Genomic DNA, 27,416 nt, shown 5'->3' with positions numbered 1-27,416 from the left:
CCATGCCCTGTGATACAGGAGATATACACCGATTTGCAGTTGTGCTACAGGTATGTGCAGCTTGAAAGCAGAAGGGAGGAGATGACATTTTTTAAGATAAACATTGAGTTTACAGAGGCCCTACAGAAGAGCAATTATTAAATAATAGAATTTTACTTTTTTCTTTCTTGACTAAATGGTGCCATCATCTCTGGCACTTTTCCGTAGGGAAATGTGAGTCACTTTTTATGATTTAAGTATGCTCAGTCCATAGGGTTGCGAAGACACGACTGAGCACACACCGTGTCCATATAAAGCTACCATTTTCTTCTTAATGAAAGAAAGAATGGAACTCATTAAGCAAAATCAACTTGTATTAAGTCTGATAATAATGCTACCAGAAAGCAGGAAAACTAACCACTGTATCAAATGAGATTTTGTGTTGAGGACTTCTAAAATATTTTCTTCCTGATTCTTCAAATCTTTAATAATACCATTGCAAATAATTCCATTAAATTACATTTCAGTACTTCTCAGAAACCAGTAGTATTTGATAATACTTTAATTGCCAGCTTGGCCTATGGGATTACATAGTAAAATTTTATTTTGTCCTTTTCTAAGCTTTTCTAACCACTGATTCACAAGGTATGCACTTCGAGATTCCATTTGAAAACAGGACAAACTGATGATTGCTTGACACAGAGAAAAGAACCTTAGAACCGGAATTAGAAAATTCACATTTGCTTAATAGCTGTATGAATTGAACCATATCAGATAACTTCAAAAAGTTTCCGTTTCCTCACTTAAAGAACGGCAATAAGATTTATCTTACAAGGATTGTTTTAAGATTAAATGAGATAATAGGCCTTCAAAAAATAGATTTCTTTTCATTTCTTCCTCTGACTCCACCTCTACTTGGACTTGAATGAATTAATTATAATCCACCTTAGAATCAGCCATCAGAAGTTCTATGATTCTAAAGGTTTTAGAATGAGAACCTGATTTTGAGGATTATCCATGGCCTTTTCTCTTCCTTTCTGTTCATCAGTCATTCACTATTAAACAGTACCACACTAGAGGACCGGCAGAAAAACAGAGAGGACACAGTAGATTGCATGTGAAATCTTACTAATATCCATAAATTAAAGAGTAAATGAGGTGAAATCAAATAGTCGGATTTTAAGACATATAAAGAGAGTCTGTGGTAGCCTATAGGACAACCATGAGAAGCTCTTCAAGTAGGCAGAAAAATGGCATGTAAATTTAATGTAATCAAGGTCACTTTATGAAAAAAATTCCAAATTCTATCTTTAAAATAACAGATTAGTAAAAGGTCTTGAGAGTGACGGCTGATCATTTTCCAAAGACAAACTAGTTTCCTGTTTTTGAAAAATGCCCACATAGTATCATCAACAATAAAGAAAAAATAAGTTATCCCACTCGTAAAGAAGGTTGTAGAGCCACTGACTAAAATATTTAGTTTAGTTCTATTTGTTTCAGCTCCAGAAAGACATAATGAAACTGGAGGACAGCCAGAGAAAAGAAGCCAAATTGGCAGGTAAGGGAAGAATAGAAAACATTACAATTCTTAGAAAACAGTCATAGATTCTTAGGACTGGAATTATCCTTAGACATCATATATACTAATTCCTTATGTTTCCAGAATATTCCTGATGAATCATAACTAGCTGAATTATCAAAAGTCTATCACATGCTGGAGACTAATCAGAATCATTCCCTTTTACTGCAGCCTTTGTCGGAACTACCACCTTAAATACATCTCAAACACATCCACTTATCTCCACTGCCATCATCTGGCCCATCATTTTTCTTTTTCAATTAATCTAATGCAATAGGTATCTAAATGGTTACCCTCTTACAGTTCTGCTCCTCACAACCAAGCTCCAACTTCCCAATCCATTGCAACAGAGGGATCTTAAAACAAATTAAATCATGTTATTGGCTTACTTAGAATACTTCAATGATTTTCCATCTACTTTAGGATCAATTCCAAAATAATAAACACAGCCCTGAGTGCTTGGCTCCTGCCTCCCTCACTGCTACCACCTAATATTGCTTTTTCCTTGGCTCACCAAGTCTATCCACACTGGCTTTCTTCAGTTCCTTAAAAGTTAAATGCTTTCCCATATAGAATCATAAATATAAGAATAACCACCACCACAACCATTACAGCTAACATTTTATCATGTTTTCACTATGTGACCAGCTCTGTGCTAAATGCTTTAAGTGTATTATATGTGTGGGAAGTATGTTATATTGCACATTCCAGGAACAGTGTTTCTCCCCTCTCTTCCACAGCCAACTCATACCATTCTTTATGGTCACAGATCATATGGCATTTCCTCAAAACAGTCCTTTCATCCCCAGATCTAAATTTGGCAACTGTCACAGTCCCTTAAAATTTTCCTCTGTAGAATGTATCACAGTTATGATTATATAATTTTATGATATTATTTTTAATGTCTGTCTAACCTCTAATAGACTATAAATTTCATGAAGGCAGGGATCAAATGTTCAATAAATATTCCTGAGTATAAATATCTGCTGAATCATTCAAATCTAAGAATGAGATGCTGAATCACTCTATGGAAGAATTTGAGTGTTAAAAATCCTATTAAAATATTATTGTCTACAAAGAAAGCTTGTTCCTTTATAATGTCTAAGTATTATGTCTGTTCCCTTATAAGGACTGTATACTATTTTAATTCTGTTCTCTTGACCAATACTGAAAAAGTATATTGTATTCCCTTTTGTAGCTCTTCAAATACTTTCAGCCTGGAGAGTTAAAGACAGAGAGAACTAGCAATTAAGGTGAGATAATTCCAGATTTATTCATAACAAAAAGTTAGAATGCAGAGGACAAGGAGGTATCTTTTGAAATTAGAGACTTATTTAGGGCATATGTATAGAAATTAATTCTTTGCCTATAGTAAATAAATGTAAGACATATACAGACATGTAATATAGATGGGACTACTCTTTGGCACTATCACAAACTGGATTCTATTTTGTATAAATCTAGAAAGAAACAAAACCGGAGGAGATCCAATTAAATGACCATTCAGAAGATTTGGGAAAAGTAATTAGCTATGCAATTACAACTAACCTTAGATATCCTCAAATTATTAGACTGACATTGTGAAGTACAACTGTATTTTCCCATATCTCTTGAGAATTTTACCAAACTTTGGATTAGATGAACTATATTTCTAAGATTTTGAAGTCAATACAAAAAAATAAAAGTTGGGAATTACCAAGAACGATAAATATTTTTTAGACATTTTACATATACATATATATATGTTAATTCAATATAGCCACTAAAGTTTTTCAAAAGACTTTATCTCCCATCCTTAATGAGAAGATGGAATCTCAAAGTTGGAATGGCCTTTTTGTTTCATAACTTATTTGGTGCCTAAACTGCCCTATAAAATCTAGGCCAAGTGGCTTTCAGCTAACAGTAAAATATCCCCAGCTGTGTTAGCTAACTTTATGGAAGTGGGAGGATCTTTTTGCATCAAATATGCATATCAAATCATTATATACACTTTAAATATCCTAAATTTCATTAGTCAATTAAACTTCAATAAAACTGGGGGGAAAATACCCAGCAAGGTATAAAGCTTTGAATTTTGAGCTATGGGTTTAAATCTTAATTCAGCTACTGATAAGCTACAAGACTTTGAACAGATTACTTACTATGCTTCAGCTTATTCATTTCAAAAACCAGAATAACAAAATGTGCTTTTAAAAATTGTTTGAGAATTAAATGAATGCCACAATATAAAATATCACTTAGCATTATCCCTGGCACATAGTGAATAATCCACAATTGTTAATTTCCCTCCAATAACAGAAATCTACCACCTGCCAAGATAGTCCATTTCCTCTTTAGATAGCACTGATGATAGGTTCCTATACTATGTGGAACCAGCCCAACATTTTAAACTAAATAAAACTTAGAAGTCTGATATATGTTATTTGAAGAAAATATGTTTTTCATTGATATTTTAAGTTTGGCTATAAATTCTAGTTTATATATTTTTTATGCAATTTGTCATTCAGAAATGCAGAATTTCATTTCTTTAAGCTGAATTTTTAAAAATCTGAATGACAGGGAAATACAAATCACATCCATATTTGATAAGGAGCCTTAAATAATTGAATTGATATAAATACTCCATTGAAATTTCCCTTTTTGGTCAAAAAAAGGAACAAAATATTCACCTTCTAGCAGCTCAAGATTAAATGGTATAACAACAATCTTTTAAGACTAAGTGATTATCTCCTTATTTTTAATAGTAACTCATGATAAAAATTAAGAATATCAAAATATATTGTTTTACTGTCAGACTAGAAAATATATTTAATTATTTAAGCTTAGAAAACAATTTTTTAGAAAATTTTATCTTTAAGTTGTAAGATAGGTTACAGAACATTGTATTTGCTCACCCTACCTACTAAATAAATATTGATATTAAACAGTATCACTTTCTTTGTGATAACCCAGCACACACTGTACATAAATTCACTTGCCTCTTATTAATTTAACTTACCATTTTATATGTTATGTAGGTTCATTTCTTAGAGAATATTACAGTTGGCTTTTCCCATAGCAAAAAAAAAAATAAATTATCCCTAACATATCTGATTCAAAAACAACATGAGCTGCCTACTTCTACAATAATGTTAATTTAAACAAGTTAAACTTTTTGAGAAAAGAAATTATGTCTTTCATTGAATTATCTCACGGTTAACTCCAACCTTCCAAATATAAACAAAACATTTTCCACCTATTATAATATTTAATGGCTTGATAATTTGTAGCTTTTTAATCATGAAAAATGTTACAGTCAAACATAGCTTGAGATGATCAGAACTAAAGATAAAGACCCAATATTAGAAACTAAAAGGTTCCTGAGATCACGAATGTAATTTATATTGGATGAAAATATTATCTGTGTTTTCCCTCATTTCGTTTTTGTATAGTAGGTTTTACTTGCCACATAATAAATGACTTTATATTTGTAGTGGATAAGTATTTTGTATTCTGAATTTTATAAGCATAGATCATGGCTAACATGATTCCTAAAAATGCTCATGAGAGGATTTAAAAAGTGAAAATCAGAGCATAAAATAAGCTTACTGTTTCACCAATCTTCCCAATGTTTCCTTGCTCTCCTACTTCTCCCTGTTAATAAAGAATATAAAGTTGAAAAAAGCATTAATTTTCAAACAAGAATACTCTCAACATTGCTCCTGTTTTCATCTTAATGTAAGTATCTAGTTATAATCTATAAAATTAACAAAGGAATTTTCAGTTTATCAAAACTCTGTTACAGTATTTGTGTAGGATATAGTCTTTTCTCTCTTTCCATTCAAATACTAGTAACCTGTTTTCTTAAATTACATTCTTCTATATCTGAATTTTAATCCCTTTTAAAACACTTCTACAAATAAAATTTTAAAAATAAAATATCTACTGAGGTATACTCTATAAAGGGTAGAGTGGTAGGTGCTGTAGAAGATATTAAGAAGAGTGAAAATCAAGCCCTTGCCCACAGGGACCCTCTTCGCTTCAGCAGATAAGGTATCTCATGACGCTGAGCAGAACAAGCCAACAGAACACATCCCACAGGAAGGAGCAAAGGGGTTCATTGGAGGAGGCACCGTGTGGGAGAGTGTGGCTAGAGCTGGCTTCACCGCAGTTCATAACTTTAACCACAATTCTGCTGTCCCTAAAGCTCTGAAAATCCAAAGTTTTTCACAACACATTTGGTGGCAAACTTGACCTAACCTGTGTTTACTTGGTAGCGATGCTTTTGCCTGACCCAAGTCAGAGAAAGTTAGTTTGATTAATTTGAACATCGTTACATTTCACCATAGAAATACCAATGTGTCTAATTATGGTTTTGCTGTCCCATAGCCTGCTGGCAGTGTTAAGTAAGATACAGTATGTATACCATACTACCTTATCAAAAAACAAATGACCCAATCAAAAAATGAGCAGAAGACCTAAACAGACATTTCTCCAAAGAAGACATATAGGTGGCCAATAAACCTGTGAAAAAATGCTCAACATCTTTCATTAATAAAGAAATGCAAATCAAAATCATCTCACACTGATCAGAACAACCATTATAAAAAAATCTACAAATAAGAAATGGTGGAGACGATGGAGAAAAGAGAACCCTCTTACACTGTTGATGGAAATGTAAACTGATATCAAGCCACTATGGAGAAGAGTATGGAGATTCCTTAAAATACTAGCAATAAAATTACCTTATGACCCAGCAACCCAACAGAATATGCCTTGAGAAAATCGTATTTCAAACAGACACGCATACCCCAATATTCACTGCAGCACTGCTTACAATAGCTAGGACACGGAAGCAACCCAGATGTTCACCCATTGACAGATGAATGAATAAACAAGTTGTGGTATTACACATATGTACAATTGAATACTACTCAGTCATACAAAGGAACAAATCCAAGTCAGTTCCAGTGAGGTAGGTGAACCTAGAACTTGTTATAGAGTGAAATGAGTCAGAAAGAAAAATAGTGTATATTAACACATATATATGGAATGTAGAAAAACGGTACTGATGAACGTATTTACAGGGCAAGAGTAGAGATGCAGACACAAACAGACTTGTAGACACAGTGGGGGAAGGAGAGGGTGGGATGAATTGAGAGAGTAGCACTGAAACCTATACCCTACTATATGTAAAACAGGTAGCTAGTTGAAGTTGCTCTATAACACAGGTAGCTCAACTCAGTGCTCTGTGATAACCTAGAGGGGTGGGGTCGGGTGGGGGTGGGAGGTTTAAGAGGGATGGGACATATGTATATTTATGGCTGATTCATGTTGTTGTATGGCAGAAATCAATACAAAATTGTAAAGCAATTACCTTCCAATTAAAAATAAATTTATAAAAATCTAAACATCAGTGGCTTCAAATAATAAATTGTGAAAATGTATTTCATAACTGTATTTCAAACTATATGAGTTGGGCCCTGGATGACTTTTACACTGGTCATGAGAAAGGGTCACTTTCAGTGGTGAGGAATGCCATGAAGAAAGCCCAAACAAAGGCACAAACTAGTGAAAAGTAGTTTAGGGTGACTCGTATAATTAATCTGACAAGAATGCACATTTTATTTATATCAGAGATAGGAGATTAAACTATTACCTGATTATTTTTCACTGTGGGACAGTTAAACTCACCAAACAATATTGTAGTTACTCATGATATGTAGCTACTCAGCACTTGAAATGAACTGGTCTAAGCTGAAGTGTGATGTAAATATAATACACACTGTATTTCAGACTTTGTACAAAAATCTCATTAATAACTTTAATACTGATAACATGTTGAAATGATAATATTTTTATATCTTGGGTTACACAAAATATATTACTAAAATTAATCTCTCCTATTTCTTTCCACCTTTTTATTGGGGCTCCACATCTGTGATTCATATTTTATACTCTATTGGATGGTGCTGAATTTTAGCACTGAAACCTAATACTCATATAGGTAATCGGTTTGAAATAAGCTTTCAAAGACTACAAAAACTTGCTTTTCTATTTCTATATACATTTATATAAATAGTAAATAAATAAAGCATTATATAAATAAAGCTTTGAATAAAGCATTGTACTGGTATGTTGAAAATCCTAGTTTTTAAGAGTTCATTAGACAGCTTTTATAGAAAATTTGTGGCAGGATTTTATATTTATATACACAATATATATGTGTGTATGTATATGTGTGTGCATTTGAGTCAGTTCTAATGAGGTGGATGAACCTAGAGCCTATTATACAGAGTGAAGTAAGTCAGAAAGAGAAAGATAAATATCATATACTAACGCTTATATACGGAATCTAGAAAGATGGTATGCAAGAATTTATTTGCAGGGTAGCAACAGAGAAACAGACAAAGAGAACAGACTTATGGACACAGGGAGAGGGGAGGAGAAGGTTCTCACCTTCTCTCACCTGTATGGAGAGAGTAACATGGAAACTTACATTACCATATGTAAAATAGATAGCCAGTGGGAATTTGCTGTATATCTCAGAAAACACAAGCAGCAGCTCTGTATCAACCTAAAGGGGTGGGAGGGGGAGGGAGATGGGAAGGAGGTGCAAGAGGGAGGGGACATGTGTATACCTGTGGCTAATTCATGTTGAGGTTTGACAGGAAGCAACAAAATTCTGTAAAGCAATTATCCTTCAATTAAAAAATAAATTAATTAAAAATAAATAAATATATAAATAATCCTAATAGGAAAAAAATAGTTCATTAGACAGTTTTTATAGAAAATTTGTGGCAGGATTTGATTTTATCTTTATATACACAATATATATGTGTGTATGTATATGTGTATGCATATATAGATATAATTGAAAAAAAAAAAAACTCCTACTTAATGGTCCTCTCAAATTCCAATTAGAGAGATGAACCCTTTGTGATACATAATCTTAATGGAGGTCTGTGTTAACAGGGAGAAAGCAAAAGTTGCTTGCAGATTACCTACATTACTATTTGCGTTTTCAGACAGCTTGAATGTAGGAGGTGAGTTGTCTTTGAGGATGAAAAGAGACAGAGAGGAATAATTCCTGCAGGCCTACAGAGAGAACAGAGATCCTAGGTTCTGTGAAAGGTGGTGGCTCTTAACAATCTCCAAAGTGCTCCCCCAGAGTTCCAGGTTCTCCCAAGGGAGTGCCAGATCTAGGAAATAGCTATATGATATTCCAAGGAAGAAATTGCAGGGACAAGTATGAGGACTGAACTGTAAAAAACTTCCTCCACTTCCTAGGTAACACGGATGCCACCCAGATGCTGATGTAACTCTAGGGAGGAGGCAGGATATCAGTAATGACTGAGATTTGTTTCCTGCCAGTTTGACTGGATGGTAGCTCATGGTGATTTTCTATTTGCTTGGTAGTACAGGGATTAATTACAGTAAAATATAATTAAGACTTCTATTTATAAATACCATGCATCTATTTTCTGGGAGTTTTTCTATGTAACTCAAGAGTCAGGTACAGATACTCCCAGACATGCTGACCCATTAAAAAATATTTTGGCTCATATTTATTATTGGCTTCAAAGAGTGTTGTTTGTTTTCCCCTTAATCTCCAGTATAATAAAAATGAAGAGTTTAATATAATTAATGAGCTCTGAACTCTAGATTTAGGAAATAAAGCAATAAATCTGATACAATTCAACTTTTCATTAAATTTTAAATTTGTACTGATCACCAATTCTCATAAGTTAGTTTCTTTCAGACCTTACTTAATGCTATACATGAAAAACCACTGCATTACTTTATATTTGTTGGTGTTACTAAAAATCACATAAAACTTCAACACAAAGCAAAAAAGTTGGTCGGTAGTACATTTTTTAAATGTCATAAAATCTTAAAAATACCCAGTGATGATCCAGAGTACGTACTTATACTCACTGTATACTTTCAGTTAAAGGACCCAGACTTAGTGAAGATACACAAACACATTTTTTAAATGTAGATTTAAAAATTATAGACTTTTGACTTGTAGATTTCTACCAGTGGAACAGACAGCCCCTAAAGTTATAGTTTATTATCCTATGCGTATGCATGCTAAGTCACTTCAGTTGTGTCTGACTCTCTGCGATCCTTTGGACTGTAGCCTGCCAGAATCCTCTGTCTGTGGGATTCTTCAGGCAAGAATACTTGAGTGGGTTGCCATGCTCTCCTCCAGAGGATCTTCCCTAGCCAGGGATGGAATCCACATCTCCTGCTGCTCCTGCCTTGCAGATGGATTCTTTACCACTGGGCCACTGGGGAAGCCCGTTATTGTCCTATATATAACCACAAATCTTAATATTTCTTTATTAAAATATCTAATTATATATATATATCTAATTACAGACATACACAAAGTCATAGTCATAGATATTTACAGACATATACAGATATAGATAGATATACATGTAGATACAGATAAAGATATAAAGACATACAGTATTTCAAATGCTATTTGAACCAGCTTTAACATATAACTGGTTCCCTCAATTAAGGGAATTGAATAAAATCTTTGATATGTGTTCATTTTATACTGTTCTGAAAGTCATAAATTTATCTTTTTTGTAAATTATTCTATGTAACTGGTAAGAAAGTTAGTTGCTTTACCTTCAAGCCTTCTGGTCCTGGTTCACCGACATACCCCTTTGGACCTGGTTTTCCCTTAGAAGGGAACAGGGAAAAAAAAGATATGTTTAATCCTTCTTCTTTCAGAAAGTTTGCTAATTTATGAAATTCAGACTATCCTATGAGATGAAACACTTCAAAATTACTTGATAAATGCATTTTATCAAACTTATTAGCCATTCATTCTACCATGTCTGTCTACTTGCCAGGCACAGTTCTAGAAACTGAGGATTGATGAATGCACTAAATATACTTGCCTTTAGGGCTTCCCTGATAGCTCAGTTGGTAAAGAGTCTGCCTGCAATGCAGGAAACCGCAGTTTGATTCCTGGGTCAGGAATATCCGCTGGAGAGGATAGGCTACCCACTCCAGTATTCTGGGCTTCCCTTGGGGCTCAGCTGGTAAAGAATCTGCCCATAATATGGGAGACCTGAGTTCAATCCCTGGATTGGGAAGATCACTGGAGAAGGGAAAGGCTACCCACTCCAGTATTCTGGCCTGGAGAATTCCATGGACTGTGCAGTTCATTGAGTCCCAAGGAGTGGGACACGACTGAGCGGCTTTCACTTTCACTCACTTTTATAGAGCTTACATTCTATGGAGGATGGCATAATTTTTAAAAAAATAAGTAAAATGCATGGTATACTAGGTAGTGGCAAATTTGAAGAACATCAAATTAAGCAGGATGGGAGATATAAACTGTTGTGGGAGTTTGTTTAAAATTTTGGTAAGACTTACAAAAAAGACCTCAATGAGAAGGTGGCAATCGAGTAAAGACTTTTTAAAGGGGAAAACGCCTATGGATACTTGGGAGAAGAGCATTCTAAGCAGAGGCAAAGAGCAGTGTAAAGATCCTGAGGCAAGAATGTAGCTGGAGAGCATAAGAGAGGAGATCAGTAAGAAGATGAGGGATGAAAAGGGAATGGGGGGAGAGGAAGCCAGGTCATGAGGGCCTGGTAGATTATAGTAAAGGCTTTGGTTTTAACTCTAAGCAAGACAGGAAGTCTTAGCAAGCTTTGAGAAGTGCCAGGATCTGGGTTTTCACAGGGATCACTCTGATGTCAGAGCAGAAGCAGGGAGTCCAAAGAGGAGTCATCTGCAATAATCCATGTGAGATATGACAATGGCATAAGCAGGATGGTAATGGAGGAAGTGGGCTTCCCTTGTGGCTGGCTCAGTGGTAAAGAGTCCACCTCCCAACGCGGGAGATGCAGGTTCGATCCCTGAGTTGGGAAGATTCCCTGGAGAAGAAAATAGCAACCCACTCCAGTATTCTTGCATGGGAAATCCCTTGAACAGAGGAGACTGGTGGGCTACAGTCCATTGGGTTGCAAAAGAGTCTACACGACTCGGTGCCTAAAACAACAACATCAGAGGAGGCTGTGGCAAGTAGTAAGATTCTGCATATAGTCTGAAAGCAGAGCTTCCAGGAATTGTGGACAGGTCATGTGCAGAATGTGAGAGAAAGAGTCAAGAATGAACTCAACAAAGAGTTTGTTCATGTTTAACCTGAGTAAAGGACGAATGAAACAAAGTAGACCGTGGGAGAACAGGTCTGAAGGGTAAATTGAAGGCTCCAGTTATGGGCATTTCCGTTTGATAGTTTTCTTAGACCTCTAAGGGGAGGGATCTGGTGGTAGTTAGTACAAGTACGGAGTTAAGGGGTAGAAGGTTCTGACCTAAACGTATAATTTTGGAAATCGTTAGTATTTGATGGCATTTAAATCCATAAGAATGGACCAGTTCATCCAGGCAGTGAGTGTAGAAAGAAAAGAGAAGTCTACAAATCAATCCGTAGGGCACCCTAAAACTTAGAAGAGATGCGTGGTCATGAGGGAAATAAGGAGTATGGAGTATCATTAGAATCAATGAACTGAAATTTCTATTGGGACTGTTAGATTGGTTTACAACAGAGAATGTAACTGAAAGAAAGGAGATGATGGTTGGGGAATGAAAAGTTTAAAATTAAAAATTAAGAGGTTTCTGTAACTGGTAATGACAAGGTCAAGGGTTTGTCCATAGCAGTAAGTAGCTGAAGAGAGTAGAAGATAAGATCCCTGGAGGACAGAAAGTCAATATCCTGGAGTAATCTATAGTACATGGTTCCTAATATCAAATAACTGATGTCTGATTACACAAGATTTGATTAAGGAGATCATTATATCTCAACCAATGATGAACATCATACATTATGAGGTTCTCAAGAAAAAAATGAAAGGTATTTCTTGCAAGACCAATAATGACTTAAAATATATGTGTTGTACACACTTTAATTACTTTATGATACTGTAAACTTTCATTATGTATCCCCAAATTCTTGAAAAATTCATTTTTAGAACATGAAAACAAGTAATTCATACATTACCACACACTATTATCTGAAAAAATAGTTGGCCAGAAAATATCTTATTTGCCTTCCATAAATTTACTAACAAACTCAGAAAACAGAAAGTTTCCAAGTATTACTAAATGGTTAATGTATTTAGGTTTGTATGACATTTTGAGACACTTTATAAATAACTTGCACAAATTACTAAGACCATAAGACTGGATGAATTGAAGGAATAAGTAAATATGTAGTAGGCGTAATATCATTTAAAATATCCCTGGAAAATTTTAGTTGTAGGGCTTCCTTGGTAGCTCAGTTGGTAAAGAATACTGCAATGTAGGAGACTGGGGCTCGATCCCTGGGTCAAGAAGATCCCTGGAAAAGAAAACAGCAACCCACTCCAAATTCTTGCCGGGGAAATCCCACAGACAGAGGAGCCTGACGGGCTCTAGTCCATGGTGTCACAAATATGTAGTAGGCATAATATAATTTAAAATATCCTTGGAAAATGTTAGTTACAATATTACTTTATTTGAGGGGATTGTATTGCTATAGACCATGGAGACCACTTCATAAACCACTATAGTTTGTTTTCATTTTTTCCCTTTGCTATAACTTAAACTTCGGTGTTATTAAAAAACACAAAACCATTGTTTTAACAGAAGCATTCTTTGAAAATTATTTATGTGGTACCTACTCTTGGCCCCAGTTCTCCAAAGGATCCAGTTGGTCCTTCTTCTCCCTTAAACAAAGATCAGAACATGTCATGACCTCATGAGATGAGTATTTAAAAAAGTAAAACCTTACTCCATTTATTCTGAAGTCTGAAGCTCTTTCTGAAATGTAATAAAAATAATACTGTGATTTTCTTATATTTTAGAACTATGTCACCCCATAACACTTAATTTTTTTGTTTGACAAGCCTGTATCATGTCAAGAAGGATATGTACTTTTGGATCATTGTTAAAAATTGGTAGATGATATAAGATAAACAGAAAACTGAGAGTAGATAAGAGTGAAAGTGATTAGGGCATTGCAAAAATCAGCATTAGGAATCACTGAGGACTGTGAAATGAGGACAGACTTGACTTTCTTGGGCTCTGTATCTCTGACATAAATAGATGGAAATCAGTACAAATTGTTTTTATTAAAAAATTATTAGTACAGAATCTGCTCTTGGCACATTCTGATTCTTAATTATTCAACAAATGTTTTTGAGTTTCAGTTCTTTCTTAAGCCTTAGAGATAAAGATATATCAGATCCTACACAAATGGAGCTCAATGTTTAGAGTTTCCTTTTATCTAATTTGCAGATCCAACATTTTTGAGATCAAATCATCTATAATGTCATAAAATATAAAATTTTGTGCATTCTTCTAAGGATTAAATATGTATGGGTAGACAAAACAAAGAAACATAAAACAAATAATATTTATACTTTATTCTCTAAGAAAATTAAAATAATAAATGTATTTATTCTATTTAACATATTTGCTAAACATACTGATTTTTTTTTACCTTTAAATGAACAGTTCATATTTACCACATCTGAACACTTACAGACCTCTTAAATCATAGATCTTATTTATCTAAAAACATTTTGCTCAGTCCATAATTCAATTAAAAATAATTTATGGGTTAGAAATATAAAATAGACACAAATGGTAAATGTAAATTCTAGTACATATGAGGGAGATTATGGGCTCAGATTCTTCAGCCATTTTGTAGAGACCACTTCATAAATCACTTAGTGAATTCAGAACATTAAAATGATTCCAAATTCCATCCCATAACTGCCAATACAAAACGGTAACTTGAAATCCTCAATGGTAAAAAATTGTCCATCTAATGCAGTTTTCTTTGAGCCAAAACTAAAGTCCCATGAAAAATAAAAAAGAAAAATCTGAATTTAAAGAATTGCTGACTGGATATTTATTTTCTCCATACCTGAGTTCCTTTGAGACCAGGAGGTCCAGAAGGCCCTCTGTTCCCAATGAATCCCTGTAAAAGCAACATAAGGACACAAAGTAATTCTGTTAATACTTTTTCATTAAGCATTAGGCTCAGATGTGCAATATTTGATACCATTCATTTCTCATTGGGAAATTATCAAAGCGATTTGGAGGATAAATAAGCAGAAAACTGCATGTTATCCAAAAACTTGGAAAACATGATAAACTTATTTTTAAACAATATGCTAATATTCATATAATCTGCTCACAGTATGTCATTCTTCACCTGGACCATTGTTCATAAAAAGTACTCCTAGAATTAAAGCAATAGGCCCAATTGTTAATCTGATACTAGTACAGTAAATACTGGTGTATAATAGAGTGTCCACAAAGTCTGAAAACAGATGGAGAAGATATATAGTGTTTTAACATCTGTTTAGAGACTAGCAAAGTCTGGAGCACATTATTCATATGAAATGTTCTTCAACTTACTTCCTTTCTTGATACAAGCTAGTAAAAAAGAGAGGACAATTTGCAGGAAAAAGTAACTATCTGAACACAATCATGAATTTTAAGATTAAAATACATCTTTTGTTAATCTAAATGCATGCTGTTAAAAGTCAAATGCTCTTTGAATAACAATTCATCCAGTAACCAAAACAAAAATCTTCCTATTTCAGGAAATATTATATATCACTTATTTAACATGGCAACATTTTTCTTGTTTTGTTCTGTTCCTCTAACTAGGCAATGAGCCAAATTTTTAAGTAACTCTTTTTTAAAAGCTACATTTTGCATTATTGCTTTCAGTAAGCCTATAACCATTAAAAGGTTTAATCTAATTTTTAGCTGTAACAAATAACTATGCCAAATAGTAGATCTACCTACTTGACTGGTTTTTGGTTTGGAATGGAGGAGAGTGATAAACTGCATGAGAATCTTTCCTTCATGATATATCTTGGTTTATCATTGCTATGTTCTAAACACAATCAAAAATGAAAAACTGCTCAAGCTTAAAAGTCTATAATATATCATCACAGGCTTATTTTGTACATAAGCACTATTTAAGAAACTACGTGAGTTTAGGCAATAACCTAGCTGTTTTGCTCACCTTCCTTATTTTTAATAGGAAGAGATGGATTATTGAAATGAACGTATACTGTTCTATATATTCATCTTTTTTTAGGCAAAAGCATCCTAATTTTGCTTAATGAAGTAGTCTTTCCTCATGTAGTTTGAGGGGAGGGGACTGTACCCTTGACTAAATTTAAGGATGGATATGTGATAAGGACCTAAATCAGCATAATCCACATGCCTAGAAACAGTTGTTGGCTCAGTAATGAGGCAGAAACCCAAGTTAGTCCAACTAAAGAAATGTTTGGCTTACGGTGGAACAATTGGAAAGATAGAATAGCATTAAGGATGATGTAAACCTAAACAGAAGGAAACCAAGAAGGGGAGAGAATCTGAGAAGGAAATCAAAGAATTAATAAATGAAGTGATTGGGTTCTAAGGATATCCTTGGGGGTCTGGGTGTAGTTGTGTTTGAATTCCTAAACTTCTCATATACAACCATATTTTAGTTGAGTTTTCATTATTTACAATCAAAGAATCCTGACTGATACAGTGACTTCTAACTCTCAACATCTAAAATGGTCTTCTAGAACTCTAAGGTTTTAATGTTCAGACTAAAGGTCAGAATGTTATGATATTTAAATTCCATCACAGAATAGTGAATGTTTAGTTATTTACTCATACGTTCATTTTTTCAACATTTTATTAATTTTCTACTACGTGTAAGGTCCAATAAAAAGCACAATAGTAGTCCTGAACTATACAAATATGAATAAGATAGACTCTTTATTCTCAATGAATTAATAATTTACTATGGGAGAAGGCACTTTAAAATAAAAACTAGAGTAAGAGTTGTAATGGAACAGAAGTATTAGCAAAGTGGAAAAGGGGACTTAGATGAAGGAGCAAAAACTTTTCTGGGGGGGATCAGAAATTTTTTAGGATGTGCAAATAACTTCATATTGAATTATGATAGGTTAACAAAAACATGTATCTAAAAATAAGTTCACACCAAAAACTTACCAACAAATGTGGGGTCTCAAAAGGCATTGATTAAGATGCATTTTACATTGGAGAATATATTTTAAAAACTTAGCTCCAAACCCAGAAGAGGGGCTAAGTGATCCAAGAGAACTTGATTTTGCTATTTTCTCACTGCAGCTATTTAGCCTATGAAAGTGGCACCCTGACTAAAACCCCTCAAAAAAACCCTTTCAGGGAGGCAAATAAGCCCAGGTTCCTTTTTCCTTCCTCTTCAATAATCTTAAAGGAATAAAAGTTGAATTAAAGGGGAACAACTAGTTACAGGCTGTTTATAAGAAACACCTCTAAAACATAAAAATGAGAAAAATTAAATTTAAAAAATAGGAGGATATATGCAAGCAATATACCAGCCACAAAATAGCTGAGGTAGGTGGCTCAGATGATAAAGAATCTGCCTGCAATGCAAGAGACGGGGGTTCATCCCCGGGTTGGGAAGATCCCCTGGAAAAGGAAATGGTAACCCACTGTAGTACTCTTGCTGAAGAATTCCTTGGAAAGAGGTGCCTGGTGGGCTATAGTCCATGGGGTCACAAAGAGTCAGACACAGCTGAATGACTAACACTTTAAACTCTAGAGCTAATAGATTTTAGGGTAAAATAGATTATTAGCATTAAGAGGGTCATTCGATAATGACAAAAGGCTATGTTCATTAGGAAGAGAGAAACCAGAATTTTTATGCATTGAGTAACACAACTTCTAAATATGTACATTAAAACTGATAAAGATGAATTGAGGAATCCACTATTAGAGAGGGAAATTTTAACACATCTCTTCCAGAAATTGGTAGGTCAATCAAGCTGATAAAAATTAGTAGAAACAGAAAAGACTTAAACTGAAAAATTAATAAACATGATCTAATGTCGTTCTTGTTCAGGCACTCAGTCATGTTCGACTCTTTGCGACCCCATGGGTGGCAGCAGGCCAGGCTTCCCTGCCCTTCACCATCTAATGGCTAAATACAGAAAATGGAAACCCCAAATTAGAGTTTACACAGTGTTTACAAGCATATATGAAAGATTGATGAAACCTAAAAGATATCTGCCAGAAAAGATATCAATAGTTCTATCAATTAAAAAAGTGTAGTATATCTATATAGTGAGTTACTATATAGTGAAAATAAACATGCTATAATTAACCAACTTAGAATAAGCTGAAAAGATAAGATTGAGTGAAAGAAGAAAGTAACTGAAGTATGTATGTAGTATGATTTCACTTATATTAATTTCTAAAACAAGCAAAATAAATATGAGTATAGACATAGATGATGACAGGGAGGGAACAAAGCCTCACCCATCAGTAGACAATTGGATTAAAGATTTACCGAGCATGCCCTGTCCACCAGAGGAAGACCCAGTTTTCCTCACAGCCAGTCTCTCCAATCAGAAAGCTTGCATAAGCCTCTTATTCTCATTCATCAGAGCGCAGACAGAAGAAGCAAAAACTGTAATCCCACAGTCTCCAGAATGAAAACCACAATCACAGAAAGCTAACCAATAACCATGTGATAATCACATGGATCACAGCCTTGTATAACTCAATGAAGCTACGAGGCATGCTGTGCAGAGCCACCCAAGACAGATGGGTCATGGTGAAGAGTTCTGACAAAACGCGGTCTACTGGAAGAAGGAATGGCAAATTACTTCAGCATTCTTGCCTGAAGAATCCCACAAACAGTAAAAAAGGAAAAAAGATACGACACTGGAAGATGAGACACCCCCCCTCTCAGGTGGATAGGTGTCCAATATGCTACTAGGGAAGACAGGAGAAATGGGTCCAGAAAGAATGAAGAAACTGAGCCAAAGTGTAATAACACTAAGATGTGGATATGTCTGGTAGTGAAAGAAAAGTCCCACTCTGTAAACAACAGTATCGCATAGGAACCTGGAATGTTAGATCTATGAATCAAAGTAAATTGGATAAGGTCAAACAGGAGATGGCAAGAGTGAACAACATCTTAGGAATCTGTCAACTAAAACGGACAGGAATGGGCAAATTTAATTCAGATGATCATTATATCTACTACCGTGGGCAAGAATCCCTTAGAAGAAATGGAATAGCCCTCATGGTCAACAAAAGAAAGTTCATAAGGCAGGACTTGGGTGCAACCTCAAAAACAACAGAATGATCTCGTTTCACTTCCAAGGCAAATCATATGACATCACAGTAATCCAAGACTATGCGCTAACCACTAATGCTGAAGAAGCTGAACGGTTCTATGAAGACCTACCAGATCTTCCAGAGCTAACACCAAAAAAAGATGTCCTTTTCATCATAGGGGACTGGAATGCAAAAGTTGGAAGTCAAGAGATACCAGGAGTGACAAGCAAGTTTGGCCTTGGAGTGCAAAATGAAGCAGGGCAAAGGCTAACAGAGTTTTGCCAAGAGAACACACTGGTCATAGCAAACACTCTCTTCCAACAATAAAAGAGGCACCTCCACATACGGACATCACCAGATGGTCAATACCAAAATCAGACTGACTATATTCTTGGCATCCGAAGATGGAGAAGCTCTATTCATCCGCCAAAAACAAGACCTGGAGCTGACTGTGACTGTGGCTCAGATCATCAGCTTCTCATTGCAAAATTAAAGCTTAACTTGACGAAAGAAGGGAAAACCACTAGACCATTCAGGTATTGTTGCTATTGCTCAGTCGCCAAGTCATGTCCAACTCTCTGCAACCACATGGACTGCAGCACACCATGCCGCCCTGTCCCCTTAACATCTCCTGGAGGTTGTCCAAGTTCCTGTCCACTGAGTCAGTCATGCTATCCACCCATCTCATCCTCTGTAGCCCTCTTCTCCTTCTGCCTTCAATATTTCCCAGCATCAGGGGCTTTTCCAATAAGGCAGCTCTTTTCATCAGGTGGCCAAAGTATTAGAGCTTCAGCTTCAGCATCAGTCCTTCCAATGAATATTCAGGGTTGATTTCCTTTAGAATTGTCTGGTTTGATCTCCTTGCTGTCCAAGGGACTCTCAAGAGTCTTTTCTAGCACCACAGTACAAAAGCATCAATTCTTTGGTGCTCTACCTTCTTTATGTTCCAACTCTCATATCTATACATGACTACATGACTACATTTGGGTATGACCTAAATCGAATCCCTTATATAGTGGAGGTGACAATAGATTCAAGGGATTAGATCTGGCAGACAGAGTACCTTCAAGAACTATGGACAGAGATTTGTAACATTTAGGTACACAGATAGTGGTGACCAAACCATCCTCAAGAAAAAGAAATGGAAGAATGCAAAGTGGCTATCTGAGGAGGCCTTACAGATAGGTGAGAAAAGAAGAGAAACAAAATGCAAAGGAGAAAGGAAGAATATACCCAGCTGAATGCAGAGTTCCAGAGAATAGCAAGAAGAGATAAAAAATCTTAAGTGAACAATGCAAAGAAATAGAGGAAAACATTACAATGGGAAAGACTAGCAATCTCTTCATGAAAATTGCATCTTTTCATGCAAAGATGGGCACAATAAAGGACAGAATCAACAAGGACCTAACAGAAGCAAAAGAGATTAAGAAGAAGTGGCAAGAATACACAGAGAACTACATGAAAAAGGTGTTAATGACCCAGATAATCATGATGGTGTGCCTAGAACCAGACATCCTGGAGTACACACTGAAGTGGGCCTTACGAAGCATTACTATGAACAAAGCTAGTGGAGGTTATGGAATTCCAGCTGAGCTATTTCAAATGCTAAAAGATGATGCTGTGAAAGTGCTGTACTCAATATGCCAACAAATTTGGAAAGGGCAGCAGTATCCACAGGATTGAAAAAGGTCAGTTTTCATTCCAACTCCAAAGAAAGTCAACGCCAAAGAAGGTTCTAACTACCACACAATTACACTCATCTCACATGCTAGCAAAGTAATGCTCAAAATTCTCCAAGCCAGGCTTCAACAGTATGTGAACTAAGAACTTCCATTCCAGATGTACGAACTGAATTTAGAAAAAGCAGAGGAATCAGAGATCAAATTGCCAAAATAAGTTGGATCATACAAAAAGCAAGGGAATTCCAAAAAATATCTACTTCTGCATCACTGACTACATGACAAATAAAAAGGATCACAAGAGACTAATATCAGTAACAAATTGGATAACATAGAAAAAACAGGTAAAATTCCTAGAAATACACAACCTACCAAAACTGAATCATGAAGAAAGAGAAAATCTGAACATAACTATAACTAGCAAGGAGACTGAATCATTAATCAAAACCTCCCAGTAAATAAAAAACCTAGGATGGTTTCCCTGGAGAAGTCTACCAAACATTTAAAAAAGAATTAATGTAAATCCTTCTGAAATTCTTCCAGAAAAGTTGAAGAGGTAATATTTTCAAAGTCATTTTATGAGGCCAGCTTTACCCTGATACCAAACCAAATAAAGATACTACTAGAACATAAAATCAGTGGCCAATATCTTTAATGAAAATAGATGTGAAAGTCCTTGAAAGAAACTAGCAATTGTGGGGTAGTACAAGATGGCACCTTCTTCCATGGACATACCAAATCTACAACTACATTTAGAACAATTACCACTGAAAAAGGACTAGCTACACAGCTTCCCCACAACAGAGGATAAAAAAAGCCTCACTGAGATAAGAAGGAGAGGTAGACATGTGGTTTTATAAAAAATTCACCTCCAATAAGCAACCCCCATAGAGAGGGATCTCAAAGGTTTGGAGATACTCCAAGATATAAGGGGTTTATGCCAAACCTCAATACCAGCACTAAAAAAATAAGGGCCCCCAAAATCTGGCTTTCAAAACTCAACGGGGCTTAATCCAAGGGAACTGGGGGCTGTGGAATCTGATATACTCCTTTAGAAGGACTCATGCATGGTTTCACACTTTCTGGGACCCACTGCAAAAGCAGTAGCTAGAGAAGTGGACTTGTGTGAAGACTTATTTACTAATCTTAAAGTGACTGCTAGTGAGGCAGGTATGAGTTGGGACTTCGGGACTGAAGTGCTGATGAGCACCATTTTTGAAATTTCCCTACACCTTTATAGCACAAGTGGGTGCACACAGACACAGTCTCCCTAAAGCACAGTATTATAATTTTTTTTTAAAGCACATTAAAAGTATCATACACAAAGACCACATGGGATTTATTCTAGGGATATAAGGAATATTCAACATTTCTGTTGAATGAAATCAACAGCATGAAATCAATCAAGGTGATAAACCACATTAACAAAATGAAACAAAACTCACATGATCATCTCAATAGATGTAAAAAAGCATTTGACAAAATTAAAATCCACTTATGATTTTAAAAAAGAAATGAGTATAGAGAGAATGTGCCTCAACATAAAAGTCCATATATGACAAACATGCAGCTACCTTCATAAGCAACAGTGAAAAGCTGAAAGATGTTTTATCTAAGATTAGAAGCAATAAAAGATGCCCACTTCTGCCACTTCTAATCAACATAGAATTGAAAGTCTGAGCCATAGCAGTCAGCCAAAAAATAGAAATAAATCAAAGGCATCCAAATTAGAAATGAAAAAGTAAAACTGTCACTATTTGCAGGTAATAGGACTGCCCTGGTGGCTCAGATGGTAAAGAATCTGCCTGCAATGCAGAGACCTGGGTTCGATCCCTGGGTTGGGAAGATCCCCTGGAAGAGGGCATGGCAACACACCAGTATTCTTGTCTGGAGAATCTCCATGGACAGAGGACCCTGTTGGGCTATAGTCCATGGGGTTGCAAAAAGTCAGACATGACTGAGTGACTAAGCACAGCATGATATATATATATAAGTGTATATATATATAAATTCAAAAAGATACCACCAAAATTATTAGAATTAATAGATGAATTCAGTAGAGTTGCAGGATGCAAAATCAATAAACAGATATCTGCTGCAATTCTATACATCACAAACCAAAAAACAGTGAAATGAACAAAATAATCCCATTTACAATTGCACCCAAAAAGAATAAAACACATAGGGATAAATTTAATCAGGAAGGTCAAAGACCTATCCACTGAAAATACACTGATGAAAGAAATTTAAAAGGACACAAATAAATGGAAAGAGAGTCCACTACAAAACACTACTGACAGAAATTTAAAAAGACACAAACAACGAAGGGACATTCCATACTCATGGATTGGAAGGCTTAACATTTTTAAAATGTCCATACCATCCAACCAACAGATTCAAAGCAATCCTTAGCAAGATTCCAGTGGAATTTTATGTAGGTAGGAAAAAAAAATTCTATAATTCATATGGAACTAAAAAGGCCTGTGAATATCTACAACAACTTTGAGGAACAGTAACAAAGCTGAAGGCCTCACACTTCTTGATTTTAAAATATATTACCAAGCTAAAATAATCAAAACAGTTTAATATGAGAAAAAAAACAGATATAGATCAATGGCAAGTATTCTTGTCTGGAGAACCACATGAACAGTATGAAAAGGCAAAAAGATAGGACTCTGAAAAATGAACTCACCAGATTGGAAGGTACTCAATATGCTACTGGAGAAAAGTGGAGAAATAATTCCAGAAAGAATGAAGAGATGGAGCCAAAGTAAAAACAACTCCCAGTTGTGGATATGACTGGTGATGGAAGTAAAGTCCAATGCTATAAGAACAATAGTGCATAGGAACCTGGAATGTTAGATCCATGAATCACAGCAAACTGTAAGTGGTCAAACAGGAGATGGCAAGAGTGAGCATCGACATTTTAGGAATCAGGGAACTAAAATGGACTAGAATGGAAGAATTTAATTCAGATGACCATTATATCTACTAATTGGGCAAGAATCCCTTAAAAGTAATGGAGTAGCCCTCATGGTCAGCAAAAGAAAGTTCATAATGCAGGACTTGGGTACAATCTCAAAAACGACAGAATGACCTCGGTTCATTTCCAAGGCAAATCATTCAACATCACAGTAATCTAAGACTATGCCCCAAACACCAATGCTGAAGAAGCTGAAGTTGAATGGTTCGATGAAGACCTACAAGACTTTCTAGAACTAACAGCCAAAAAAGATGTCCTTTTCATTATAGGGGACTGGAATGCAAAAGTAAGAAGTCAAGAGATATCTGAAGTAACAAGCAAGTTTGGCTTTGGAGTACAAAATGAAGCAGGGCAAAGGCTAACAGAGTTTTGCCAAGAGAACACACTGGTCATAGCAAACACTCTCTTCCAACAACACAAGAGATGATTTTATACATGGATGTCATTGAATGGTAAATACCGAAATCAGATTGATTATATTCTTTTCAGTCAGAGATGAAGAAGCTCTACACTGTCAGCAAAAACAAGACTGGGAGCTGACTGTGGTTAAGATCATGAACTCCTTATTGCCAAATACAGACTTAAATTGAAGAAAGTACGGAAAACCACTAGATCATGCAGGTAAGACCTAAGTCAAATCCCTTACGATTATGCAGTGGAAGTAACAAACAGATTCAAGGGATTAGATCTGATAGACAGAGTGCCTGAAGAAGTGTGGACGGAGGTTTGTGACACTGTATAGGAGGAAGTGATAAAGACCATCTGCAAGAAAAAGAAATGGAAAAAGGCAAAATGCTTGTCTGAGGAGGCCTTACAAATAGCTGCGAAAAGAAGAGAAGTGAAAGGCAAAGGAGAAAAGATAAACCCATTTGAATGCAGAGTTCGAAAGAATAGCAAGGAGAGATAAGAAGGCCTTCCTCAGTGATCAATGCAAAAATTGAGGAAAACAACAGAATGGGAAACACTAGAGATCTCTTCAAGAAAATTAGAGATACCAAGGGACTATTTCATGAAAAGATGGGTACAATAAAGGACAGAAATGGTATGGAGCTAACACAAGCAGAAGATATTAAGAAGAGGTGGCAAGAATACACAGAAGAACTATACAAAAAAGATCTTCATGACCCAGATAACCATGACGGTGTGATTACTCACCTAGAACCAGACATCCTAGAATGTGAATTCAAGTGGGCCTTAGGAACCATTACTACGAACAAAGCCATTGGAGGTGATGGAATTCCAGTTGAGCAATTTCAAATCCTAAAAGATGATACTGTAAAAGTGCTGCACTCAGTATGCCAGCAAATTTGGACAACTCAGCAGTGGCCATAGGACTGGAAAAGGTCAGTTTTCATTCCAATCCCAAAGAAAGACAATGCCAAAGAACGTTCAAACTACTGCACAATTGCATTCTTCTCACAGGCTGGCAAAGTAATGCTCAATTTCTCCAAGACAGGCTTCATCAGTATGTGAACTGTAAACTTTCAGATGTTCAAGCTGGATTTAGAAAAGGCAGAGGAGACAGAGATCAAATTGCCAACATCCACTGGATCATCAAAAAAGCAAGAGAGTTCCAGAAAAGCATCTACTTCTGCTTTATTGACTATGCCAAAGCCTTTGACTGTGTGGATCATGACAAACTGGAAAATTCTGAAAGAGGTGGGAATACCAGACCACCTTACCTGTCTCCTGAGCCTCCAACTAATAAAAATAAATGAAAAAAAAAAGAAGCAATAGTTAGAATTGGACATGGAACAACAGACTGGTTCCAAATCAGGAAAGGAGTACATCAAGGCTATATACTGTCATCCTGCTTATTTAATGTATATGCAGAGTACGTCATGCAAAATGCCAGGCTGGATGAAGCACAAGCTGTAATCAAGATTGCTGGGAGAAATATCAGTAACCTCAGATATGCAGATGGCACCACCCTTATGGCAGAAAGTGAACTAAAGAGCCTCTTGATGAAAGTGAAAGAGGAAAGTGAAAAACTTGTCTTAAGACTGAACATTCAAAAAATGGAGATCATGGCATCTGGTCCCATCATTTCATGGCAAGTAGATGGGGAAACAATGGAAACAGTGACAGACTTTTTTTTTTTCAGACTTTATTTTTTTGGGCTCCAAAGTCACTACAGATGGTGACTGCAGTCATGAAAATAAAACACACTTGTTCCTTGGAAGAAAATCTACGATAAACCTAGATAGCATTTTAAAAGCAGAGACATTACTTTGCTGACTAAGGTCCGTCTAGTCAAAGTTATGGTTTTTCCAGTAGTAATGTATGGATGTGAGAGTTGGACCACAAAGAAAGCTGAGCACTGAAGAATTGATGGTTCTGAACTGTGGTTTTGGAGAAGACTCTTGAGAGTCCCTTGGAGTGCAAGGGGATCAAACCAGTCAATCCTAAAGGAAATTAGTCCTGAATGTTCATTGGAAGCTCAAATTTCAATACTTTGGCCACCTGATGTGAAGAACTGACTCATTGGAAAAGACCCTGAATCTGGGAAAGATTGAAGGCAGGAGGAGAAGGGGATGATAAAGGATGGGATGGTTGGATGGCATCACTGACTCAATGGACATGAGTTTGAGCAAGCCCCCGAAGCTGGTGATGGACAGGGAAGCCTGGTGTGCGGCAGTCCATGGGGTTGCAAAGAGTTGGACACAACTGATTGAACTGAACTGATGCCCGTAAGTGGAACAATGTTAATGTTCATTGATGTATGAGTGGATAGACAAAATGTGGATTTTTAAACTATTGTATAAGGGACTATTTTCATGCAGCCTTCAAAAACAGTGAAATTCTGACATAGGCCATAATATGGATGAATCCTGAAGACATTATGCTAAGTGAAATATGCCAGTCCCAGAAAGACAAATATTGCATAATTCTAATTATATGAAGTATCTAAGGTAGATTCTCTATTGTCTGAGCCATCAGGGAAGCCCAGTCAGACTCATAGAAACAGAAAGAATGATGGTTGTAGGGTTTGTGGGAGGTAGAAATTGGAGTTGCTGTTAAATGGGTACAAAGTTTCAGTGGTGCAAGGTGAAAACATTCTAGAGTTCTGCTGTGCAAAAATATGCATACAGTTAATACTGTACTACATACTTAAAAATCCCTGTCCATCACCAACTCCCGGTGCTTGTTCAAACTCATGTCCATCAAGTCGGTGATGCCATCCAACTATCTCATCCTCTGTCGTACCCTTTTCCTCCTGCCTTCAATCTTTCCCAGCATCAGGGTCTTTTCCAGTGAGTCAGCTCTTTGCATTAGGTGGCCAAAGTACTGGAGTTTCAGAGTCAGCATCAGTCATTCCAATGAATATTCAGGACTAATTTCCCTTAGGATGGACTGGCTGGATCTCCTTGCTGATCAAGGCACTCTCAAGAGTCTTTTCCATCACCACAGTTGAAAAGCATCAGTTCTTTGGTTCTCAGCTTTCTTTTTGGCCCAACTCTCACATCTATACATGACTACTGGAAATAGCTTTTACTACATGGACCTTTGTCACAAAGTAATGTTTCTGCTTTTTAATATGGTGTCTAGATTTGTCATAGATTTTCTTTTTAGTTTTAATCTTATTTTCAAGTAATTGCTTAACAAAGTCCATTGCCCATTGTACAAATTCAATAAATACTTCTCAGCTGACTAAATGCTGCCTGGAAAATCAAATGGTTAAAATAGGAAGTCTATGTACAAAATCTTGACTTTGGAATGTGCCTATTCAGGGTGGGGTTGCTGTGATCTCAGAGAACTATTTAGGAATGCAAGTTAGATCACCTATATACAGGTAAGCATTTAACATACTTTAATAATTCAGGGTAAAAAACAATTTCCATATATTCTGTAACATAACCTCACAAATAGGACTTTTCTAAAAACTTAACAGACAAGACAAGACAAGACTTAACAACAGACAAGAACAGCCAGTTTTTAGCACCCTTAATTCCATAGCCAAAGTAACAACACAAACCATTATGGCAACAAATGAGTCATTCCTCTGTTTACTGAAGAACAGAGAATATTTACTGGGTACTCACTTTCTGCAGTAAGC

General features: G+C 35.9%; 1 protein-coding gene across 1 annotated transcript in view; it reads right to left on the bottom strand.

Annotated features, from left to right (window-relative positions):
- The window catches only part of COL24A1 (collagen type XXIV alpha 1 chain), a 368,161-nt gene that overhangs the window by 174,368 nt on the left and 166,377 nt on the right, over window positions 1–27,416 (bottom strand). Inside the window, exons 22-25 of the mRNA XM_061121489.1 lie at window positions 14,478–14,531; window positions 13,228–13,272; window positions 10,184–10,237; window positions 5,147–5,191 (exon numbers count right to left, since the gene is read on the bottom strand). Coding sequence (XP_060977472.1) covers window positions 5,147–5,191; window positions 10,184–10,237; window positions 13,228–13,272; window positions 14,478–14,531 — 198 coding nt within the window. The remainder of the gene's footprint in view (window positions 1–5,146; window positions 5,192–10,183; window positions 10,238–13,227; window positions 13,273–14,477; window positions 14,532–27,416) is intronic.

This window comes from Dama dama, chromosome 20 (assembly GCF_033118175.1).
Source record: "Dama dama isolate Ldn47 chromosome 20, ASM3311817v1, whole genome shotgun sequence".
Classification (NCBI taxonomy): Eukaryota; Metazoa; Chordata; class Mammalia; order Artiodactyla; family Cervidae; genus Dama; species Dama dama.
The sequence above is the reverse complement of the archived record's forward strand: the minus strand, read 5'-3'. Positions and strand labels throughout refer to the sequence as shown.